At 40.1% G+C, this 21,479-nt stretch overlaps 1 protein-coding gene across 3 annotated transcripts in view; it reads right to left on the reverse strand.

The window, feature by feature from the left end:
* Positions 1-2,196: 2,196 nt before the first annotated feature.
* Positions 2,197-21,479, reverse strand: part of trps1 (trichorhinophalangeal syndrome I) — a 117,644-nt gene continuing 98,361 nt past the window's right edge. For all 3 annotated transcript variants that reach the window (XM_069698121.1, XM_069698137.1, XM_069698128.1), the window contains exons 10-11: positions 13,628-13,750; positions 2,197-9,508 (exon numbers count right to left, since the gene is read on the reverse strand). In XM_069698121.1, the coding sequence (XP_069554222.1) occupies positions 7,874-9,508; positions 13,628-13,750 (1,758 nt within the window). In that variant the 3' untranslated portion in view covers positions 2,197-7,873. The remainder of the gene's footprint in view (positions 9,509-13,627; positions 13,751-21,479) is intronic.

The raw sequence follows: 21,479 nt of genomic DNA on the forward strand, positions 1-21,479 counted from the left end.
AGAAGAGAAGAGAAGAGAAGAGAAGAGAAGAGAAGAGAAGAGAAGAGAAGAGAAGAGAAGAGAAGAGAAGAGAAGAGAAAAGGGTGAGCAGATACTAGAGCAAATACAATAGTAAAGAGGAAATACAAGAAAAGATGATTACACAGCAAATCCCCCGAGAGTGGACCTGTGAAGCTGATGATATACAGCCAACATACTGAGACGATGCAGAGTTCTGTCTGTCTATCTGTCTGTCTGTCTGTCTATCTATCCATCCATCCATCCATCCATCCATCCATCGTCTTTTTGTTTGTCACAATATGAAATCCAAACTGTCGTAGAATGTCAGGTAACATCTCAATCAACCCTAAAGGAAAACATGACATCTACAATAACAATACTACATTATACATAAGCACCTGCGCACCTGCACGCCAACACGCACACACACACACACACACACACACACACACACACACACACACACACACACACACACACACACACACACACACACACACACACACACACTGCTCTGTTGCTCTCTAACACAGGCACACACACAGCCTAACCTTCTGTCAACGGTATAGGTAACTCATACATAAACATGAATTACAATAAACAAAAATGATGTTTGTGAGATGTTTAAACAGGGAGAGAGGCAGGCTGACAGACAGACGGCAGAGAAAGACGGTGCATACAGAGAAGTTACACAAGCCTGACAGAAAAACAGAAGAAAAAAAAAAAAATCCATGGGTGCAGATGTACATCTTCCATCTGATGTATTTGTCCCATTCCATGTCAGGTAAACATGCCCGTGAATTGCTACATGTTGTTTTTACATTCCTTTTATATCCTTTTCCCTTGAACAGGTTCATAATTATGTGCCGCTGCGTGTGTCTGTGTTGACCTCTCCAGTAGACACCAGGGTGATTAGTATTCCGGTCTGACACCCACTTTCTGTGGCCAATCATCTCACACTTGTAGATTCTCATCACACACACACACACACACACACACACACACACACACACACACACACACACACACACACACACACACACACACACACACACACACACACACACACACACACACACACACACACACACACACACACACACACACACATTTAAATGGCACCCCCACTGCTACATAATTTCACTGCAGGCTTAAAGGTAGAGTTAATCATCTCTGATCAATGTTCATATCATAAACACAAAGATAAATTGATATTGCTAAATATAATATAGACCAAACATTAGAAGCCTTTGTCTCCTGACAGATTGTGCTGCTGCACTGATTAAGTTTGTCAAAGTTCCCGACCCACAGGAGGAAATTAAAGAAAATTAAAATCGGCTCACAAATTATATCTGCGTGCTGTGTGTTGGTAAAAATGAGCCTCTGGTTATGTTGCCAATCCTTATCTTAGGTCTATCCCCTGAAATAACTGTTCAGTTATTGAGCTCTTGAAACTGTAACAAAATTAAAAGATGCTGTTTTCATTATACCTCAGAAGATACAAATCATTATTCTCTAATATTGACATTTGACAGTTGTGCAGCTAAATATCCTAGCTCTGACCTGAGAGTAAAGCTAAAGGAAAGGAGGGTCAATGAAGTTAAAGAATTGATTGAAAAGCTGACATTCTTACTTGGCAGACCCTCGAGAGGAAAGCTCACATTTGGAGTTAAAAAAATTTTTAAGTTATCTTCTGTGGATTTGAGATTATGCATCAATAAAATTGTAGGGAATCATGTTTTGGGAACATGTCTAGAACTGTGATTTATTTCTACATAAAGTTGTTTAAAAAGTGTAAATACCCTAATAAAAAAATTCTGATGCTTGAAAGAAAAATAGGTTTGTGAAAGAATTTAAACGGGCAGATGGCCGTGAAGAATAGTTCACAATAGAAATAAACATGAATATTGTGGTGCTCCTGGCTACATTTAAACAGGATCATAGGAGGTAAGTTTGAAGGTTTTACTTTAACCTTTTCTAAAACAGAAAAACTCATGAGTCAGTATTAAAGCTTTATGTGTAAAAATTGCAGTTCATTATTCCACAGCCTCCCCACACTTGTGCCATTGGGCTCTCAAAACTCCAGTTTATACTGTATTTAGATTCATGACATCTGTAGCAAAGCCACAATTCTGTATGCTCATCTTGACTCAATGTTAAATAAAACACTTTTGAATGAAACACACATTATCCATGTTGTTTGTTATTACTTTTATTAATTATTATCATCATCATCATCAACATTATTCTTCAAGTTTAGCTGTGTAACAAACTTTTCTTGGCTGTCAAAATATGTTGCTGAAATATCATTTTGCATGAAATAAAACCTAAAAACAATAACATACAGAAAGGTAGCAGAATAAAATACGACATGAGAGAACATAACCTAAAACAAATCCCATTTTTTTTTCTATAAAAGCCATTCAACTGAATAGAGACAAAATTCTACTAAAATATATTGATTAAATGTACATACTTGCCATGTGTGTGCATGCATGCGTGTGTGTGTGTGTGTGTGTGTGTGTGTGTGTGTGTGTGTGTGTGTGTGTGTGTGTGTGTGTGTGTGTGTGTGTGTGTGTGTGTGTGTGTGTCTGGCCTAACAATAAACTGGCCATGGTTAACACTGTACACCCCAAAATGTACATTCAATCCGTACCAATGAATGTGTGTGTGTGTGTGTGTGTGTGTGTGTGTGTGTGTGTGTGTGTGTGTGTGTGTGTGTGTGTGTGTGTGTGTTTGTCCCTTCCTTGGCAATAAGAACATAATAAATGGAGTGCAAGCAACAGCATCATTTTCTATAACACATTCTGACAAAGACACAAAATGAAAACACTTGTTAAGGCCTCCCAATGTAAACGATGATTTGAAATGCCATCAAACTGAAAACATACAGTCATTATCGAAGTGAAACAAGGCCATGTGTCACGTGTGTCCTGCAGAACATAAATTCTCACCATAACTTTCTATCTCCCAAGATTCCTATCAACATGAATAACTCTTTGTTTTAGTACAGTATCCTGTACAGTAGTAAGCTGAAGAAAAGAAGACACTCAGATAGGATAGGGTTCTGCAGAGCACTTACAATATGAAGAGTGAGCAAAGTTTCCATCATCAAGGCTGTTCTTTTTTTTTTACTTTCAGCTCAGTAAGTATCGGGAAAGAATTTTCCTTCAAAAGCTATTGAAACATAACATTGAAAGAGAATTTGTATTTGTTTCCAGCCGACTGAGAAATCCTTGTGGTTCATCAAGATGACATGTACGCCCAGATATAACAAAAGAAAAGGCAAAACTAGTTCATCTGTCTTCCTCAAACTGTTTCCTAGAAAGCCCATGAAAAAGACCTTTACCCAACACCACTTCCACAAAGAATTAAAGACTTTCTTGCTGGTAACAATTTCTCTAAACTAACCATAGGCCCATTGAAGTAGAGAAATTCAAACAAAGACAAAATAAGCAGAAAGGTCAGCCTCTCAGCTCTGGGGCAGCTGAATTTACCTCAGCTTTTTTGGAGGCAACATGATACTACTACCACCTACGCAACTCCCATTTAAAACCTCCTCCATCTGTCTACCAATACTGAAACCCCCTTCATACATATATCATAAGACGGGAGGGAGGGAGGGAAGTGGAGAAATACAGCAGAGATGAGTGGCAGAGGATGGTTGTAGCAGGCGGACACACAAACAAAGAAGAGATGGAGAGGTGTAGCGAATGTTCCATCAAAAATACAGATTAAAAAAAAAGGATAGAAGTGATGTTGGCGGGAGGTAAAGAGACAAACGCAACAGAAGAAAAGAGATGAACGGACACAATGGCCAAGCCCCTTTTCATCAGCCACTGTAAGCATAATTTGATCCCATGCTCCCTTTATTCATCCACCTTCTCTCCATATATTCTTCAAAGGCACCTGTCCATCTATCTCTGCAGGTATCCTCCATCCATCCCTTTGTTCTGTCTTTTAAGAGAGCGGTGGGTCACTCCTGTCCTTTTTTCTTTTGCTACATATACAAGTGTAAACAGTTTTACCAGCAGCCCCTTCTGAGGTACCCCAAAATTTCATTCTCGAAACGTAGCACATTAGCACAAAATATTTCCTACAATAAAAGCAACTCAAACAAGCTTTTTGAATAAAAACTGACATATCAGATTTTTTTTTTTTTTTTTTTTTTAAGTTTTTGCGAATTGGCTCTATCAGTACTTATATGATGGGACCAGTCGACCAAATGAAGGGTACATTTCTGAATACAAGAACCTTTAAACCACGTGACTAATGGAGTTTGGATGCCTTCACTTGACATGTGTAATATGGTTAGTGTAAGGAGTTGAGCAAATATTTCCAAACAGACTTCCAACAACATTGTACATATGTGATGTATTCAGATCGTGTGCAGAGCCTGTTAGACAGGTGTTTTTGGCTGTTGAAAGAGTTAAGGCATCATGTAAAATGCAATATTAAAACAAAAATACAATACTCTGGGGGCAAACTAAAATCCTTTGCTTCAATACATATTATGAATTACTATACAAGGTCGTCATATGTAAACGAAGGCTTCAAGGTAAATCCTAGAAGTATTAACCTGGAATCAGCTCTCCTGATTACTGTGGTCAAAAGTTCAGCTCTTTCTCTTTGCAGAGTTTTGAACAGAGTGGAGAATATCTTTAATTTGATCCTCTACAGTCTCACTGTTTTTTTAGTTTCAGGAGAGAATACGATTTCAAGAGATTTTAGCCTCCTCAAAAAGACATTATTAATAATCTTCTCTGTAAAACCTTAGAATAACCTTTAGTGGGAGAAAAAAGGTTCACATCAGCATTTGACTTGTAATTCCAATCAGTGATATGAAGGCTTATTGAAACTGACGATATCTCTTTTTGGTGAAAAGAACTAAGGAAATGTCAATGAACTGTTGGCAAAATGCAAATGCACACTACATCAAATTCAACATTAAAAGCCCCAATATTAATTCAGTTCAGTTATTCTCACAGAAGGAATTATTAAGAGTTTGTTTGTATGTGATCTTGCTTGGTAAACGACATTGAAAATAGTTCATTTAGACTACACATCTGTTTAACAATCTTGGAATAATGTGCAAAAATCAGCATGACCTTTAGTTATGATATGGGAACTCTGGTGGCATGATTATATGTCAATACTTTTCATCTTTAAATATACCGAATATCTTCACGACTTTCACACAAGTAACTGAGGCATGTGGCTTGACGTCTCTACAAAGTAGTGTACATACACGCAAAAACTGAAAGGTATTTAACTAGTGATTGACAGTTAGCATAGCAACCAAAAAAAGCACATGGGTCTTTCTCGAGGGCTGAAAATGAAAAGTTTGACCAAGCGGACAGTTAGGTTGAAGCAGAGTGTCGTAATCAATGACTTTGAGACAACTCGGCGCAGGAGAATCAATATAGCAGTCTGTTATCCCAACTCCTGCCTGACATGACTCATAGCTTACATAACATTTTTACACAGACATACCTGCTGGGAAAAAAAAAGAAAAGAAAAGGTACAAGTTACCAGGCACTAGACGGAATATTTTTCATTCATGTCTTTTGGATAAGCATAGAAAAATATGTGTTTCTCAATCGTTAGCTTGTTCCTCCTATCTTTCATTTTCATTCCGCCTTTTATTATTTCCTTTATAAGAGTCTCTGTGTTTTCTTTTCTTTTTAGTTTTTGTTTTCTCGCAACTAAGGCAGCAAGGCTGAATAATTCATTCCGTCATTATAGACCGACAATATGGCCACTGTGTTGTTCCATTTTAAAAGACTGTCAAGATTTCTCAATGATGAAAATTGTAAAAATTTGGTGTACAGAACGACTCAGTTATGGAAACTGTTCTGAAGAGCAGATGGGCGCGGGTGTTTAAATGCTGATTGGAAAGCAGTAATGAAAGGCAAATGTGTGTGATGGGTTAGTTGGAGGTGAAAGCAACATGATAGTTTTACTTCACTGAATTGTAAAATGTAACTTTACAATGTCAGTTCATGTTTGTTTTTTTTCAGCATGACTTAGGTCAGACATATAACCATCCATAGAAAAGGCAACGTACTCTGCAGATTTTATAAGATGCTAACATGCTACATAGAGGTAACCTACCAAACTCTCAGCAATATGAGATAAAACACTGTAGGCATGGATCTCTGTAATACAGAGCAAAAGTTTATACAGTTAACCCAAACAATTGATCCTTTTGATAAAATTTAGGGTTTTACTCCCTAAGTTCCTAAGTGTATCTATAAAACTGGGTAACCTAACAATACGTAGACGTACAGGAAAACAAAACAAAAAGTTACATACTAAGACCATGTTGATCTATCAACACATTAATAACACAATAAGAACATATATAAGAGAACTTAAAAGAAAAATATGTAACATGCTAAAACCATTAGACCACTTAACATGTAAAAATGATGTGTCACATGCTATGAAACAGGTGGGTTGGTGTGCAACACGTGTGACCCCTGAGGACTGAGAAACTGAGCGCGAGCCTTCATTATGTTTTACATCATCATTTGGGGACGGACACACCCTTTGATCCTTACACACATAAATGCAATTACACAAAAGCACACATGCACACAACCCCCCTCTCTCGCTGTACCATTTTCTGTTAGACGGCTTTTATCGATGTAACAAGTCTCATTAAGGACAAAAACAACAAACAGCTCGAAAACAAATGAAAAAAACCTCAAATAGACTAATTTTTATAGTACCATTTCCTGCAAAAAGCATGATTTGCCTTTACAAAATAACATATCTTATAGGAAAGTATAGCAAATTGCATTTTTGTACGATAACATTTTCATCATTATTATTATTACCATTATTATTATTAATATAAATGTTAAGCAGGTTAATAGATGGTTGTTCTATTAGGCAGGCAGCCAGGCACATAGCTAGTATCATGGCACGGAGGAAGGTAGAAAATAAAGTCACTTGGTTTAATCCAAATGGATGAAGAGAACACTTCGGTCCGGAGTTACACCGGTGTTTTCAGATGAAACTGGCCTTCAGCAGCTTCAAACAGTCATATCAAACCCAACCAGTCTACCGTTCTGGGCAACCATGCCACAATGTTGATTTTGCATTGATCCAAGAGCTTGATCGGTTTCAGAAACAACATGGCATGAGGGAGTAAAACCAAGTGATCATCTTGTACCAACGGTAACACCAACTAAACTGCAACCCGGCCCAAACTGGTTTCAAATAGTCAAAATAGGTTTTGGTTTTTTGATCCACTTCTTGCTCAGAGAAAAAAAAAAAAAAAGGTCAAAAACATGCTCTGGGCAAGAACAAAGCAGTTCTAACCAGATCAGATCTGGTTGTACCAAAATAAAAGAGTCTGAATGATACATCAGACACGTCAGTTCAGTTGAATTGTTTTTGCTTCTAGCTTCTTTTTTTTTTTTTTTTTTTTTTTTTTTTGCTTTGCTGTATGGTGGCTATGCAAGTGCTGAGCTCATCAAACTCATCCTCGTAAAAATCAGTCCAACTTTCAGTCCAGCTCCTCTTATGTGGAAAGCACGCGGAGTGGCTGTTTATTAAAGGTGATTTCAGCTGCATGGCTGTACTCTGTTGTTGAATTCTTGCCACGGAGCTGTCAAGTGACTGTCACTCAAGAGAAGGTTCAGGCTATTTATCCAAACTGTCCCTGCTGCAGCTCGGCCGGATCCTACAATGATTTTTGACCATTTGACAGAGGAGCGCTTCCAGCATCAGGATGTGTTCCATTTAGTGCCCGGGAGAGGCCCATTTTGACTTCAGCTGGCCCCCAGGAACATGAAGGCATACGACTTATTCATCCAACAACACGCAATGCGTTTTAAAGGTTTGTGTGAGTCAAAGACATCATTTAATTTCCATCTGTGTTCTCGTCTGACTCTTTCGACTCAGCGGCACTCATGACCTCAGTCGTTTCTGCGATGTCATCGCTGGTATCTGACACCATTTTGCCTCCTACTTCCTGGTTCGTTGCCTCCTTTTCAGCCTCCGTTTCATTGTCAGTGGCATCACTGCCTATATTCTCTTTTGCTTGGTCATCATGACACGCTTCTATTACATCATCACTTTCACCCATGTTCTCTTCAAGATCGTCCCCTCCTTTCTCCTCCTTCATCTCCTCCTTCATCTCCTCCTTCATCTCCTCCGTCGTCACATCTTGACACTCGTGCTCTGACGTTGCCGTGACGCTCTGAATTTTGCCGTCTTGCACGTGACCCCTCTGTTGTGACGTTTTGTCTGTGTACCTGTGTAAGCCCCTCTGTATGTGTGTGGTGAAGTCATACCGATCTACACACACGTGGAGGCAAAAACTGCATTGGTATGGTCCCTTGTCGCCGTGGCAACTCATGTGTAGGGCGTACATGACCTCATCTAGGAAGTAGATCCCACAGTGGATGCAGCGATTGGTCAGGTCATCCTGCGTGGCCACTTCGACCATTTTGCGATTTGACAGGACACTTGACTGACATTTTGTTAAGTTATCTTTTACTTCCTTCCCCATCTCCTCCCCCGGGGTCCCTCCTTCATCTGTCCTCTCCTCCTCCTCTTTCTCTCCTTTCCAGCTTCCTCTCAACCTCTCACTTAAAGGCGACTCCAGCCTCCTCCTTTCTGCACCGTTTGTTGACATATGTGCATTTACAGCACTTGTATCTCTTTGTCTTATTGCGAGATCCAAGGGAGCCTCATTTTCTAATGATGATGATGAGGAGGTTTGGGTATGAAGAGGAGGAGGAGGATAGTGAGTTGGAGCTGGAGGAGGTGGAAGAGGAGAGTAGGGAGAGGCGCAGTAAGGCACCGTGTAGCTTTGCTGATGATGCTGCACCGGAGTCACCATCGCACCAAGATAATGAGCGTTATTTCCGAGGCTACCAGGGCTGCTTAGATTACTGATGCTACCAGGAACCCCAGAGGCGGCTGCCATCTTATACTTGGTCCAGAATCGGAGCCAATCTGACTCAGGGGTCAAATCAGGAGACAGAGTTAATGGTAGAGGTAAGGAGAAAAGTGGATACTGATATTTCTCAATGGGTGAACCAGGAGGTGAATAACTTGATGGTTTGGATGGTCGCATGTACTTTTCGATTGGACTGCCTCTTTCTGAACCCCCTCCTCCTTTCCCGCCCTCTACTTTTGATGTTAACACCCCCTCAGCGATGCCCCCGTTGCCCTCTGCTACCATTGAGGGCGGGGGATGTGAAGGAAGGAGGAGAGGAGGCATGCGTCTGTGGATCTCCAATGTTTGATTGGCTAAGAAGGCCTGAGTGGATCGGGGCGAGCGAGAGCGAGGGGAAGGCTGCTGGTTTTTCACTGATGCACAGCTTCTGTCTGACTCCTCCCCATTCATGCGCTCCTCGCTGGTGATTCGTTGCTGCTTGGGGGCGGGGTTTTCAGACGACAGCGAATCAGGGTTGAGGCGTTTTCGGGTTCGCCGTCGGATGATTTGTTCACCGTTGTTCTGCTTGATGATGTTTAGAGGTCTGGGTGTCTAGAAGAGAAAGGAAACAGAGAAGAACAGTGAAAGATGTCCTGGTAATTCCTTTTCATGCTATATCATGTCACCACCCTTTTGAAGGATTCATGTTGCGGGTAAGGTTACGTGCCTATAATAAAATTCCTGCATAAGTGGTTTAACTAGTTAAGTAACCAGTTTGAATGCCAATGGTTCAATCAACTGTGAATGAAAAAAAGATACCTCTCTCTGCTGTGAGTGATCAGTCTACCCAGGGATTATTATCTTCAAGGTGACTGCTTAAAGATGAAGTCTTGTATTTGGGTGTCAAATTGAAAATAACACACTCAAGCTGCAATTTAGTCATCTGAAGATCTAAAACGGTAGCAACTGGCTTTAGTTCCCCTCGCGTTTCCTTCAATAACCTTCCATGATAGATTAAAGTAAACATTTCTTAGTTCATTTTGATTTGGCCGACGTATAATTAACTGTAACATGCTAAAATGATCAAAACAAGAACAGGTCCAGGACTCCTGATGACTGTGTTTTTTGCCCTAACCACAAGGGGGTGCACTTACATCTGATCTAAATGTAGTTTTTCCATCAATGCTCAATTTTTATTCTGTAGTAAGTCGTCTCTCCCACTCAAAGTACATGGTTCTATCTTATGATAAATTATATTTGGTTAAAAAAAACAACACTACAAACAGCAACTGATCTTGATTTTGAACTGAGAAATTCAACAGCAACAGTCAGGCAGGATTCTAAACAATAACAACTTTTCAGTAACAACGTAACAATACAAACTAACAAAAGGTGAGGACATTTGTTTGATGTTGATGTAAAAAACACACCAGACAAATAAAACATTTCCAAACAAATTAGTGAAAGGCTTCTTTCTAGAAAAATAAACTGTTTAAAGTGTCTTTTGAAGTGTCTCCGGTAGCTGCTATTCTGTCATTATTAAACAACTAAATCCACACTATGAATAGCGACCCCAATACTGCTTTAATTTAAAAACAAAGTCAAATTCAAATAGCATTTAGACGACAGCTTTTCAAAGTTTTAGTAAACTTTGATAACATTATTTAAATTCACACTACAAGGCTGAAATTATCTGTAGTCTAACATATTTGTTTGTAACTTTTGTAAATGCCCTACTGTGTTTCTGTGTATTTAAATGATGTTGGGCTTTTGACACACATAGTGGTGTTTGAACAAACATCCAAGATCACCCAGAATGAATGTGTGTCTCTCAAAGTACTTGAATTAAAGTGTGCTCGTGTGTGTGTGTGTGTGTGTGTGTGTGTGTGTGTGTGTGTGTGTGTGTGTGTGTGTGTGTGTGTGTGTGTGTGTGTGTGTGTGTGTGTGTGTGTGTGTGTGTGTGTGTGTGTGTGCGCGCCACTGTGTGCGTGAAAGGGGCAAAGACATGTCATTCTCAGTGTGGAGCGCACTCTGATTCAATGTGTATTCTATAAACATTTTGGACAGGTGCCTTCCTGCAGTACAAAAAAAGTGGTAACAGTCTCTTGGTAATCAGAGAGCTATCTTGCTGATAATTTTAAAAGACATTTTCGACATCTGTAAACTATAAATACTATAAACACAATTACATCACTGAACAGGCAAAGCTCACTCATGAACAAAATTATATCAGTCAAATCATTGACATTTTTCTTTTTCCTAATAGTGCTCAGATTATGTGTTTCTAGCTGAAGAGGAGTAAAAAGGAGGGGAGATAAATCAGGAGGGGGGAAGAGTTATAGTGCCCAGAAGAGGAAGGGGACATGAAACAAAGGGGAACATAAAAGGGAAGCACTAGAGACCATACGACAGTATTTCTAAGCAGGATTTAAAAGGGCTGCAACAATGACAAAATAAACGTAAACTCAGTATAAATACAGCAAAACCTTTGATTTTTCAGTGGGCACCATTGTCCCACAATGCACAAAGCAAATGGAGGAGGAATTTCTATAGTGTTGAAATACCGTTAAAATCTTAAAATATCTTCTTAATCTAACTAAACGTGTCACTACTAGTGACATGTTGCAGTTTCATTGGCATCCAATTATTTTAGCGCTCCAGTAAAACAGTTTGATAATAATTCATATGAAGTTAAAATGAAATATGGAATTCGGAAACAGCACAGGTTACTAACTACTAACTACTTCCATTCACAATGTTACACTTCCTCTCACTCATCAATCGATGTTTTGGCAAGACATTCATCATGATGTGCTCAAGCCTTTCCCTGGCTGCTGTTCCTCCCTAGGTGTCCTATTCCCCCCTTTATCTTGCAAATGTATACTCCTGTCTTGATCCTAATAGGTGTGACTACATGGTGTTGCATACATACGGGAAACAGATCGCAGATTTCTGGAACCCGACCATTTTCTTTTTTTTTTAAAGAAAACTTCATAGAAGTTGGCTATTCGTGCAGTTAATTAATACAGTATAATGCAGCCTAATTAATTGGAGATCAACATAAAAAGTGAAATGCTCATTTATAGGATCTTTGTCCAATTCTGAGTACGTAAGACACTCAAACCACCAAACAAATACACAAGACAGCTGTAATGTGGACCTTTATGGCTGCAGGGTTGGTTTGGTAGAATACCTGGGCTGAGTTACTGCTGGCACTCATAATTCTCTCTCTTCTCGATCTGTCTTTCCATGTCTTCTACAATGTTCCCTCTCCATCTCCCCTCATCTCTCACTCTTCATACACACCCTGCCTCTGTATTATCTCTATCCTAATTCTGCCTTCATATTTTCCCCTTTCTTTGTCTTCTTCTCTTTCTCTCCCTCTATTTGTCTTTCTCCCATCCTCTTCCTCTCCCTCTCTCCATGTCTACCTTTTTCCGCCTCTTTATTCATAACTCTCCCTCTCCCCTCTCTCACTCTCAAGTGTTTTACTAGCTGCTATCCTCTCTAATAATGTGTGTAGAGCGTATAAAACTTTTATTATGGGATATAAAATATGGTTGTCGTGAAGATTGCCAAGAATGGAGGGAACTGGGATGTGATTGGAGCAGCAGATGAGTAAAACGGGTTGAACGAAGGACATCTGCATGGGCAGGAAGGAGTAAACTTCAACGGCCTGTCATCCTCTAAAAGGTCTTCAAAGCTCCATTCGGTAATTGCAGCATACTGCTCTGGGTTGTAACACGGTCAGCCCGCTGATGCATTTATTAACACGGTGATTTATCCCCCCCGAAACACATACTTTGGAGTTTTACAAGCTGAGCAGCAAGTATGTGAACATGAATCTGGCATGACGCTAAAACTCTGAAGCCTTGTTTCATGCCAGTAATATTTGTAAACCCTTGAGTTAAATAGGTATATTGGAGTGTGTAATTGGCTTAAAGACCTTAAGAACATATCTGAGGTGAGTAAGCTCAATATTCTGAAGTCAACCGAATTCCAGTCGGGGTCTTTATCTCATCTGTAATTCATGCAGTCTAATTAAATTTGGGATTTCCACAGACCTTCCCCAGGCTTAGATGGTAAAGTTGATTCATTCCATCATATTTCTCACTCCATGGAACTGGCTCACTGTGACTGCCTGAAATGGTCTGTAACTCCCAGCACCCACCAAATCAAATATACTTTTTCCACAATATTACTTTTCCACAGCGGGACTCACAGAATATATACAAGGAATTAAACCGCAGTATGCACCATTTAATTTGCATCGTATGCTAAAAGGCCAGACAGGAGGAATGATAATTAGTGGTCAAAAGCCACCATGTGGATGCACTAAAACACAGCAAAGTCCATGAAATAGTGCCAGTGCAAGCTTTATCAGTGAATACATGCAGGTTTCATACGAGTGAATATATATGTTCGGCCCTGCAAATTAACTTCTGCACGATGATACAGTCGAGTTTCATCTCACTCGTCGGTATTACGTGAGCACAATTTAATTCCCTACATCTTTTCATTGTTTTGTTTTTAAATTTGATTTGTTTCCGTTATGGTATGTTTGAAAAAAGATTTAAATAAAGGACTCATCATACCTGGATTGTCAAAATGTTATTAACCAACAACATCACTGCTATGTCTAGTCTATTGGTCTCTGTGCAGTTTGTTCAAGGTATGCAGAGCTGGTGCAGACATAATGTCTATTTGCGTGCCTGTTTGTTTATGGCTTACCGAATGCAGTTTTTGGTATAAACCACACGCGTTGCAGACATAGCCTCCGTTAGCGTTTTTCCTCCACAGTGATGTCTTGGTGGTGAGACAGTTGGCGCAGAAAACCCCGCTACCTCTGCGCCGCTGTGGACAGAGAACAACCAACACCGTTAGAGACTGAAAGTAAAATGATAGAACAATAATGACACTTAAAAAACAGTAGGAAAGATGCCAAGTCAAAGAGAGGAAAGGAAAAAAGAAAGAGAAAATGTAACTTTAATTGTGTTTCCTTTTTAGTTTTCATGCCACTCAAGAACAATGGACAGGTAGTCGGCGACAGAGAGAGTACAGATTGGCTGAGTAGCAGAGAGATGATGGGCTCTTATTTATCATGCCTAATGGGAAATCCCATTGAGAACACTGTTCTTCTCTACACTGATTTTCTGTGTGTAGAACAAGGTTAATAAAACCCCACATATATACCTGAGTGAAAATAATATCATCTTGTGGAGCTGAATACGTTGTTTGCACTTTATATTTGAATATGTGTGTCTCTAATACAGACCAAAGGCTCCTCTAGGAAAGATATGAGATACTGTGGTAATTTAGTCAAGCACTACTTGAAAGACATGGGAAGAGATGAGTTATGGTTTCACCTTGCAGCATAAAGTGTTTAAGTGTTTATCTGAACTGCAGCAGCTACTTCACAGGAGAGTGTTTAACTTTTGCTGTATTAGTGTGTGCTGTTCTCATACACACACCTCTGCAGTTCACAAAGCAGTGGTGCACAGAAAAGTAGTGTGCAAGGAAGGGTGAGGGTACGGAGGTTGGGGTGAAAAGGCCAATTGTCGTGGCAACGTGCTCCATCACAATAATGAGCCAATCACAACGTTTCTCCATCCCATTAAGCGTCTGGCCCAATTCACCACCTTTATGACCCCGAGCGGACAGCATACCTCATCTTTCTCCTCCACAACTCTGTCTGTTTCTCTCTATCCGCCTGTCTATTCAACCATTTCTTTTACGTCTTTACTTCTTAAAGTTTATATCTCGTGATTCTTTCCGATTTTCATTTTGTCTTCTCCTTAGTCTTTCCAATCCTGTCTAATTCCTCCAATAAAGTTTGGTTTTAATCTTTTTAACTGTTTATACACAGTATATAGGTGCATGGATCACAACTAAGGAGAGATCCTCAATGCTGACAACACAAGAGATGATTGTGTAAGTGAATGTTACGATACTGTACGTGTGTGTGTGTGTGTGTGTGTGTGTGTGTGTGTGTGTGTGTGTGTGTGTGTGTGTGTGTGTGTGTGTGTGTGTGTGTGTGTGTGTGTGTGTGTGTGTGTGTGTGTGTGTGGGGCTCGCTAAAATCCACACCTCCTGTGTATCTGCGTTCCTCCTTGTTTCCCCTCTGTTATCCCAATCTGTTTCCCACTCTTCCCTCCACCATGGACTTTGCATCCACCGGGACCTTCTCCTTTCAGTGCTGACTTCTTGTTTTATGTTCGTGACGGTGCTGAGAGCTTAGCATTCTCTTTTTTCCTTTCGGGCTCAGAGCACCCAATGCTAGAAGTGACAAACTTTTCACAAAAGCGCACTGCACTTCAATCGGGCTTCTCTGTAGTCTCAGAGCTACAGATGGATCCACTACCAGCACTTCTACTGGGCATCTGTTTTGTGCAGCCAGTTAAAAGCAGAGGAGCCCAGTGGGCACAGCGCTGTTCAGTTTATTTTTCCAATCGAATGCACTGCAAGGATCACAGCACAATTATCCACTTTATATTTCTTTGGGAACACACGTCAATGTACAGATGTATATGGCGTCACCGACGCAATGCAAATACTACATCGTGATGTTATGAAATTATCCAACATTTAAATGTAACAGAAAAGAACATTTGGAATATTTAGGGCAAGAATCCAAAGTTGATTTGCTGCGTTGTGCAAACGAACGAATAATGTAGTTCCCTCCAATAGATCAGGAACTTTTTCAGCATCTGTACTAGACAGTATTATTCGATTTGGCATCAAATCTGATTGCCAGTGAAATTTGTGTTAATAGCTCTTCTGTTTTCTGCAAACAGATATTTATGATGACATTCTTCATAGTGTCTGGATCAGGCTACAAAATCAAACTTTTAGATTGTTCCAAGATTCAATACAAAGAATACAAAGGAACGCCATACAATGTGTTTATTTATTCTGGACCAACTCTCTCTCTGAGTTTTAATACGTGTATAATAAAACATCCTGTTTCCAATAATTCTGCATGTAATAAACACCGCAGCTAAAATTACCAGAGTCTTTACGCTACATGTGTTTTCATCCATCTGACATCAGACAGCAGAACACTTACATGACCAAATCCTCTCAGTGGCACCCTGAGCCAGAGTGTGTGTGAGCCAGAGTGTGTGTCTATGTGTCTGTAGTGCAAGCACCATACGGTCACCACATGTAAAGAGACAGAGCCAGGTGATTGATTGATGTACACTTCCTCTGTGTCTCTGTGTGTGTGTGTGTGTGTGTGTGTGTGTGTGTGTGTGTGTGTGTGTGTGTGTGTGTGTGTGTGTGTGTGTGTGTGTGTGTGTGTGTGTGTGTGTGTGTGTGTGTGTGTGTGTGTGTGTGTGTGTGTGTCTAGAATTGCAAGCCAAACAGTGCGTCTGTCATCAGAATTCAGTTTCCCTTCGAGCGCCCAAATCACTCACATATGGCCCCACAGCTGCCCCTCATTGCAACACACACACACACACACACACACACACACACACACACACACACACACACACACACACACACACACACACACACACACACACACACACACACACACACACACACACACACACACCTGAAAATATATGCTTCCACTGGCTTATGAAGGCAAGCAAGATTTGGACAAGAGGCCACAATCCAAGAAGTGTGTGCATGCGTGTGTGTGTGTGTGTGTGTGTGTGTGTGTGTGTGTGTGTGTGTGTGTGTGTGTGTGTGTGTGTGTGTGTGTGTGTGTGTGTGTGTGTGTGTGTGTGTGTGTGTGTGTGTGTGTGTGTGTGTGTGTTTTGCAAACTCTGACACTGTGTTAAAACGATAGCACAGTGTGTGTGTCTGTGTGAGACTAAGAAGTTCAAGTGTCAATTACTGGTACAGAAATAACCCCCCCCCTCCTGTGCACACACACACACACACAAAATTGGCTCATGATCTCCAACTTCCTTTTCAATCAGCAGCTGGTTGGCTTAACATTTGTGGAAAAATCACACACATGACTCCACGTAAACATACTGCAGCATATCATATAATGTGAGTATTCTACGTCTCAGTTATGTTTTTGTACCAGGTGAATTCGTGTGCACCTGAAGAATGTCTGTGAATCAGCGCATGCTTTTCTGATTGATCACCGATACCTGGCTCTTAACGACATCTATTTATCTGTGGGCTGTAGTACCATTCAGTCAGCACCACCACCAACAGCCTCTTCACAAAACACACGCTCACAAAGACAGAGACGCACTCAAAACACCAATATGTTCAAAAGTCAGGAAATTGAACCCTTTATCCAGCTCCTCCTAATAGAGCCAAATCTGAGCCAACCATTAAACTTAAAAGTTGATTTTTGGATACAAAGTTAAAGTTTCCTAAGCAGAAAGTGTATTAAACACCAGTGTAAACAGCCACTCTGTGGAGCTGACAGGTGTCCACTTTGAAACTTACTAATAAAAAAAAACACTCGTGAAATGTTCTTGAGAATCTATAAAAACATAGCTGAGACATATTCATCGGATAATTCAACCTCCTGAGGAAAAGACCAACATAAACAAGCTCTGTACATAAGAAACACGGAGGAAGTAGACCATATTTGCAGATTTTATCCGCCTCATGATGCTCATGAAAAAGCCAGCACAAATTAAGAGTACAATCTACTCAGGGGAAAGCTGCATATAAAACAACATTTATTGGTTTAATAACTTTCACAATCAGTTTGGCCGGTCTCTCTGCTTGAATGCACAAGCAGCTCGAGCGGAAAGCCTTTTTGTCCATGCGTTTAATGCAAAGGTGAGCCTGTACGACCTGACCGTTGTTTGTTTGGGAAAATACGCTCTTTTAATGTTACTGTTTATCATTACATGTATCGTGACCAACTGCAATAGTCTAATTTCAATTTTGGTTTTAGGCTTTTATGGGTTTGTGCTGCTTCGCCAATTCTCCACTAAATGGGTTAAAGTGATTGCTATTCTTTAAATTTAAACAGAAGTTATGGGTTGTTTTTGTGCGCTTTTTGTGACTGCTCGTAAAACGCGCTAATAAATTATAACTACATTTTCCAGAATCTGATGTTTATTCAACTTCAAACATATGGTGTAACCACACAGTGGCTGAACACTTCATCTGTGGCTTTGAGTCCACTCAGAGATTCTCCTGAAGCCATAAATTTACAGATGTTAGAGCAACTGTTTACACTGCAGTCTTTTAGATCTATATGGTAGAGCCAGCCTGAATAGATAAGCATCCAGAGGTTTAAAACCCGTCGCCATACTGAACCCCTCAAATGTAGCATCTGCAACCAATGTGCGATGGCATCTTTAGACTCTGGCTTCACTTGAAGTAATCTGCTGAGGCAGGCTGGTGGCCTGCACCATCAACTGCTGCGTTTCCAAACACTTTACATCCATTTAAAAAAAATTTAACTTCATTCTCATCTCCGCATTTCTCGGAAATCTTTTCAATTTGCACATTGAGTCTGGCATTGCAAAAGTAAACATGCAAAACATTTCAAATGGTGCTGAAGTCCTTGAAGTTATGTAGCAAAACATAGAGAGACAAAGATGGAGAGAAAGAGTGAGAAAGAGAAGAAAGAAATAGATTGAGGCGCCCTGAGGTCTAAAATAAATTAAAAAAGAGGGCTTTCTAAACAAAGTCTTTCAAAATGAAATTACATTTAATTCACTTAAGGAGTAAGTCAGCCCTGCTTTTAACACACAGATGCATACACGCAGACACAGAAGCATACACACACACTTACGCTGATACACAAACTGACTTACATTAAATCAGCAATTATTTAATCAAGCTAGAAGACTAGCTGGAGGAATTAACTAAATTCCATACTGCCAAGACCAATATCCCATACACTGGATCACGCACGCGCGCGCACACACACACACACACACACACACACACACACACACACACACACACACACACACACACACACACACACACACACACACACACACACACACACACACACACACACACACACACACACAAGAAAAAGACCTGTGCTGAAGGATGGAGGGATAGTTTCACAGATAAAGATTCACTGAAATTAATCCTCCCATTACACAAACACTGAACAGCATCTGGGACACAGAGACCCCCTGTAGTTTCTACCGACCATTAACTGTTTGTGTGTGTTCATGCGTTTTTGAAGGTCTGTGTACATGTTACGCATAAAAGTCAATATGTGTTGTTAGCTGTGCATTTAAATGATATCTCCTAATGGAATAATTGGCTTTAAGGTCAATGCATTTCAGTTGAAATGACTCCAAATTAATTCTGAGACTTTATTCTTACTGAAGAAGAAGAAACAAAAAACAACAAAGCTCAGAAGAAGAATAACAGATGTGTTTATACACATGTATACTCATATTTTCATATAAACATGAAAAAAATCAGGGATGTTTGAGGTTTTAGAAACAAGATGTTATGACACGTAAAGTAAGGCGGTATTTCAGATTGAGCTCCAGATAGAATTCAAGCCAATTAGTGCTATTGACCATGTTCACTCCTTTGTACAAAAGGTTGGCTTTCCTTCCATTGAAGCAGAGTTCAGATTATATCAAGGTGGATTTGATCAACTAATTAGACGATTGTTTAAGTAAATCAACTTGCAGCCATTGTTCACTTGTTATAAATATGACTGTACCTGAAGTTTACAGTAGCACATTGCTTACTAATTTGTATTCTGATAGTGGGAAACATGGTATCAGATTTAAAAGGATCAAAAGTCAAATTGTTATTCTGAGCAAAGAAGGGATTTTTCAGTGTCAACGCATGGTCAGACTGAAGGTTTGTACTGGGGAAGTGCATGGTAATCTAAAATGCTTCATGGATCAGTTGCATCCAAAGCACGATCAGGCAGGACCAAATGTGAGTACACCATCAGAAGATCAATACATCAAGTAACTTCATCAAAGACACAAGATTTGCTAAATAAGGAATGCAAACATCCTGTCAAAAGAAGGCTGTCCAGTAGTGGTGGAAATGGTCTCAGAGAAAGAGTAGCTTCTCTAAAACCACTTCTCAGGACGGGAAACAAGGCCGAACACTTGGGGTGGGTCAAGGACAAATCAACACTTCACACTGGATGACAGAGGAAAAAGTCTAATGAATCCAAGCTTGAGGTTTCTAGCAGTAACAGAAAAGGAAATGTACGGACACAAACAGGAAATAGTGTATCAAATCCGCAGCGAAACATGAAGATGAGAGTATTAAGGTCTGGGGGTATTTTGCCTGCTCTGGAATTGGACACCTGCAGTGAATCGACTCCACCCTGACCAAGTAGAAATAGCACTCCATTCTTCACAGACATGCTGCCCTTTGCAACTCTGCGGAGAAGGATTCAAACTACTGCAGGATAATGAGGCCAAACACACCTCAAAGCTTTGAAGACCAAAGAAGATCAACAAGTGCCAACTGTCATGGACTTTTTCATCCACGGTAACCTAACCGCTGAACATTTACAGGGGCATTTGAAGACTGAAAGAAAGAAGCATTACTGACATCACACGACGCTTTTGTAGAAGTCATTGGGAATGAGAAAGATTCACAACAAGCCATGTGATTTTGTTTGGTTGTAAATTACTTATTAAACCTCAGCTGTGTTTTAAGCAGAGAACAGCTTCTTGTTCAGTTGTAAAAATTGACACAGCACAATCTGCAGTGGAGGCTGCATTTCCTGCTGATTATCTGCTCATATGACATTAAGAATGAAGCAGAGCGAGAAAAGCACAGCGGCAGACTAGTGGAAATGCCCTGCCCTGGTGACTCTGAAGGGGTGTGACCTAAAGACTAATTATCCCTTCAGGAATCAACAGACATTTAAAAAGGATAATGATGACATGCTGTAGAAAATCACGATATGCTGCAGTGTGGTTTGGCTTAAATCTCCACCTATTGTCAGCTAGCCTGAAAAGTCACAGGTTTTACAAACAGAAAGTTCTGGGGGTTTTGAACAATTTAGTTTTGAATTCTCCTTTAAAAAAATATTATGAAATTATAGTCAGAAAGACCACCAAAACACTGATCCAATGGAGTGAATGTAGGTAATGACAACATAATCAATTGTGGAAAAAATGGATTGACTGGAAGTGGATGCTTTATAAAGACTACTGGAGCCAGAGTTTTTTTTTTGTTTGTTTGTTTTTTAAACCAGCCACTGGTGGCGGTCAGTGGTATTGCACGTTAAGGCACTTTCACAATGGCTCCACTTTTCATTGAACAAAAACAAAGTATTGTGTGTCTACATATGTGGAGTCCTTCAAGTGAAGTATCAATAAGAAAGTTGAATGTTGAATATTAGCAACCGAGTTTTGCAGCAGCATATGAACAGAGCCGCTTTTAAGCAAATACTGTCCAGTCACGGTGAGCATGACTCCAAGCTTCCACACACACACACACAGCCAGGAGCTATCCTCCATCAGTCTGCTTTAGCATCTCTCGCATTTCCATCCTGTTCACCGTTACCTCCTATTATCTACCTCTTTAAAGGCTTTGGAAACAGAATTTTAGAGAAAAATCAAATTTCGGGACAAAAGAAGCTCAGCATTGTGCCTTTTATGAGACTGTTTATTAACGGAGGTTAGCGGATAGGAGG

Source organism: Brachyistius frenatus, unplaced genomic scaffold, assembly GCF_029030835.1.
Source record: "Brachyistius frenatus isolate BFR_SWC_R1_liver_20210118 unplaced genomic scaffold, ASM2903083v1 Contig_2, whole genome shotgun sequence".
NCBI lineage: Eukaryota > Metazoa > Chordata > Actinopteri > Embiotocidae > Brachyistius > Brachyistius frenatus.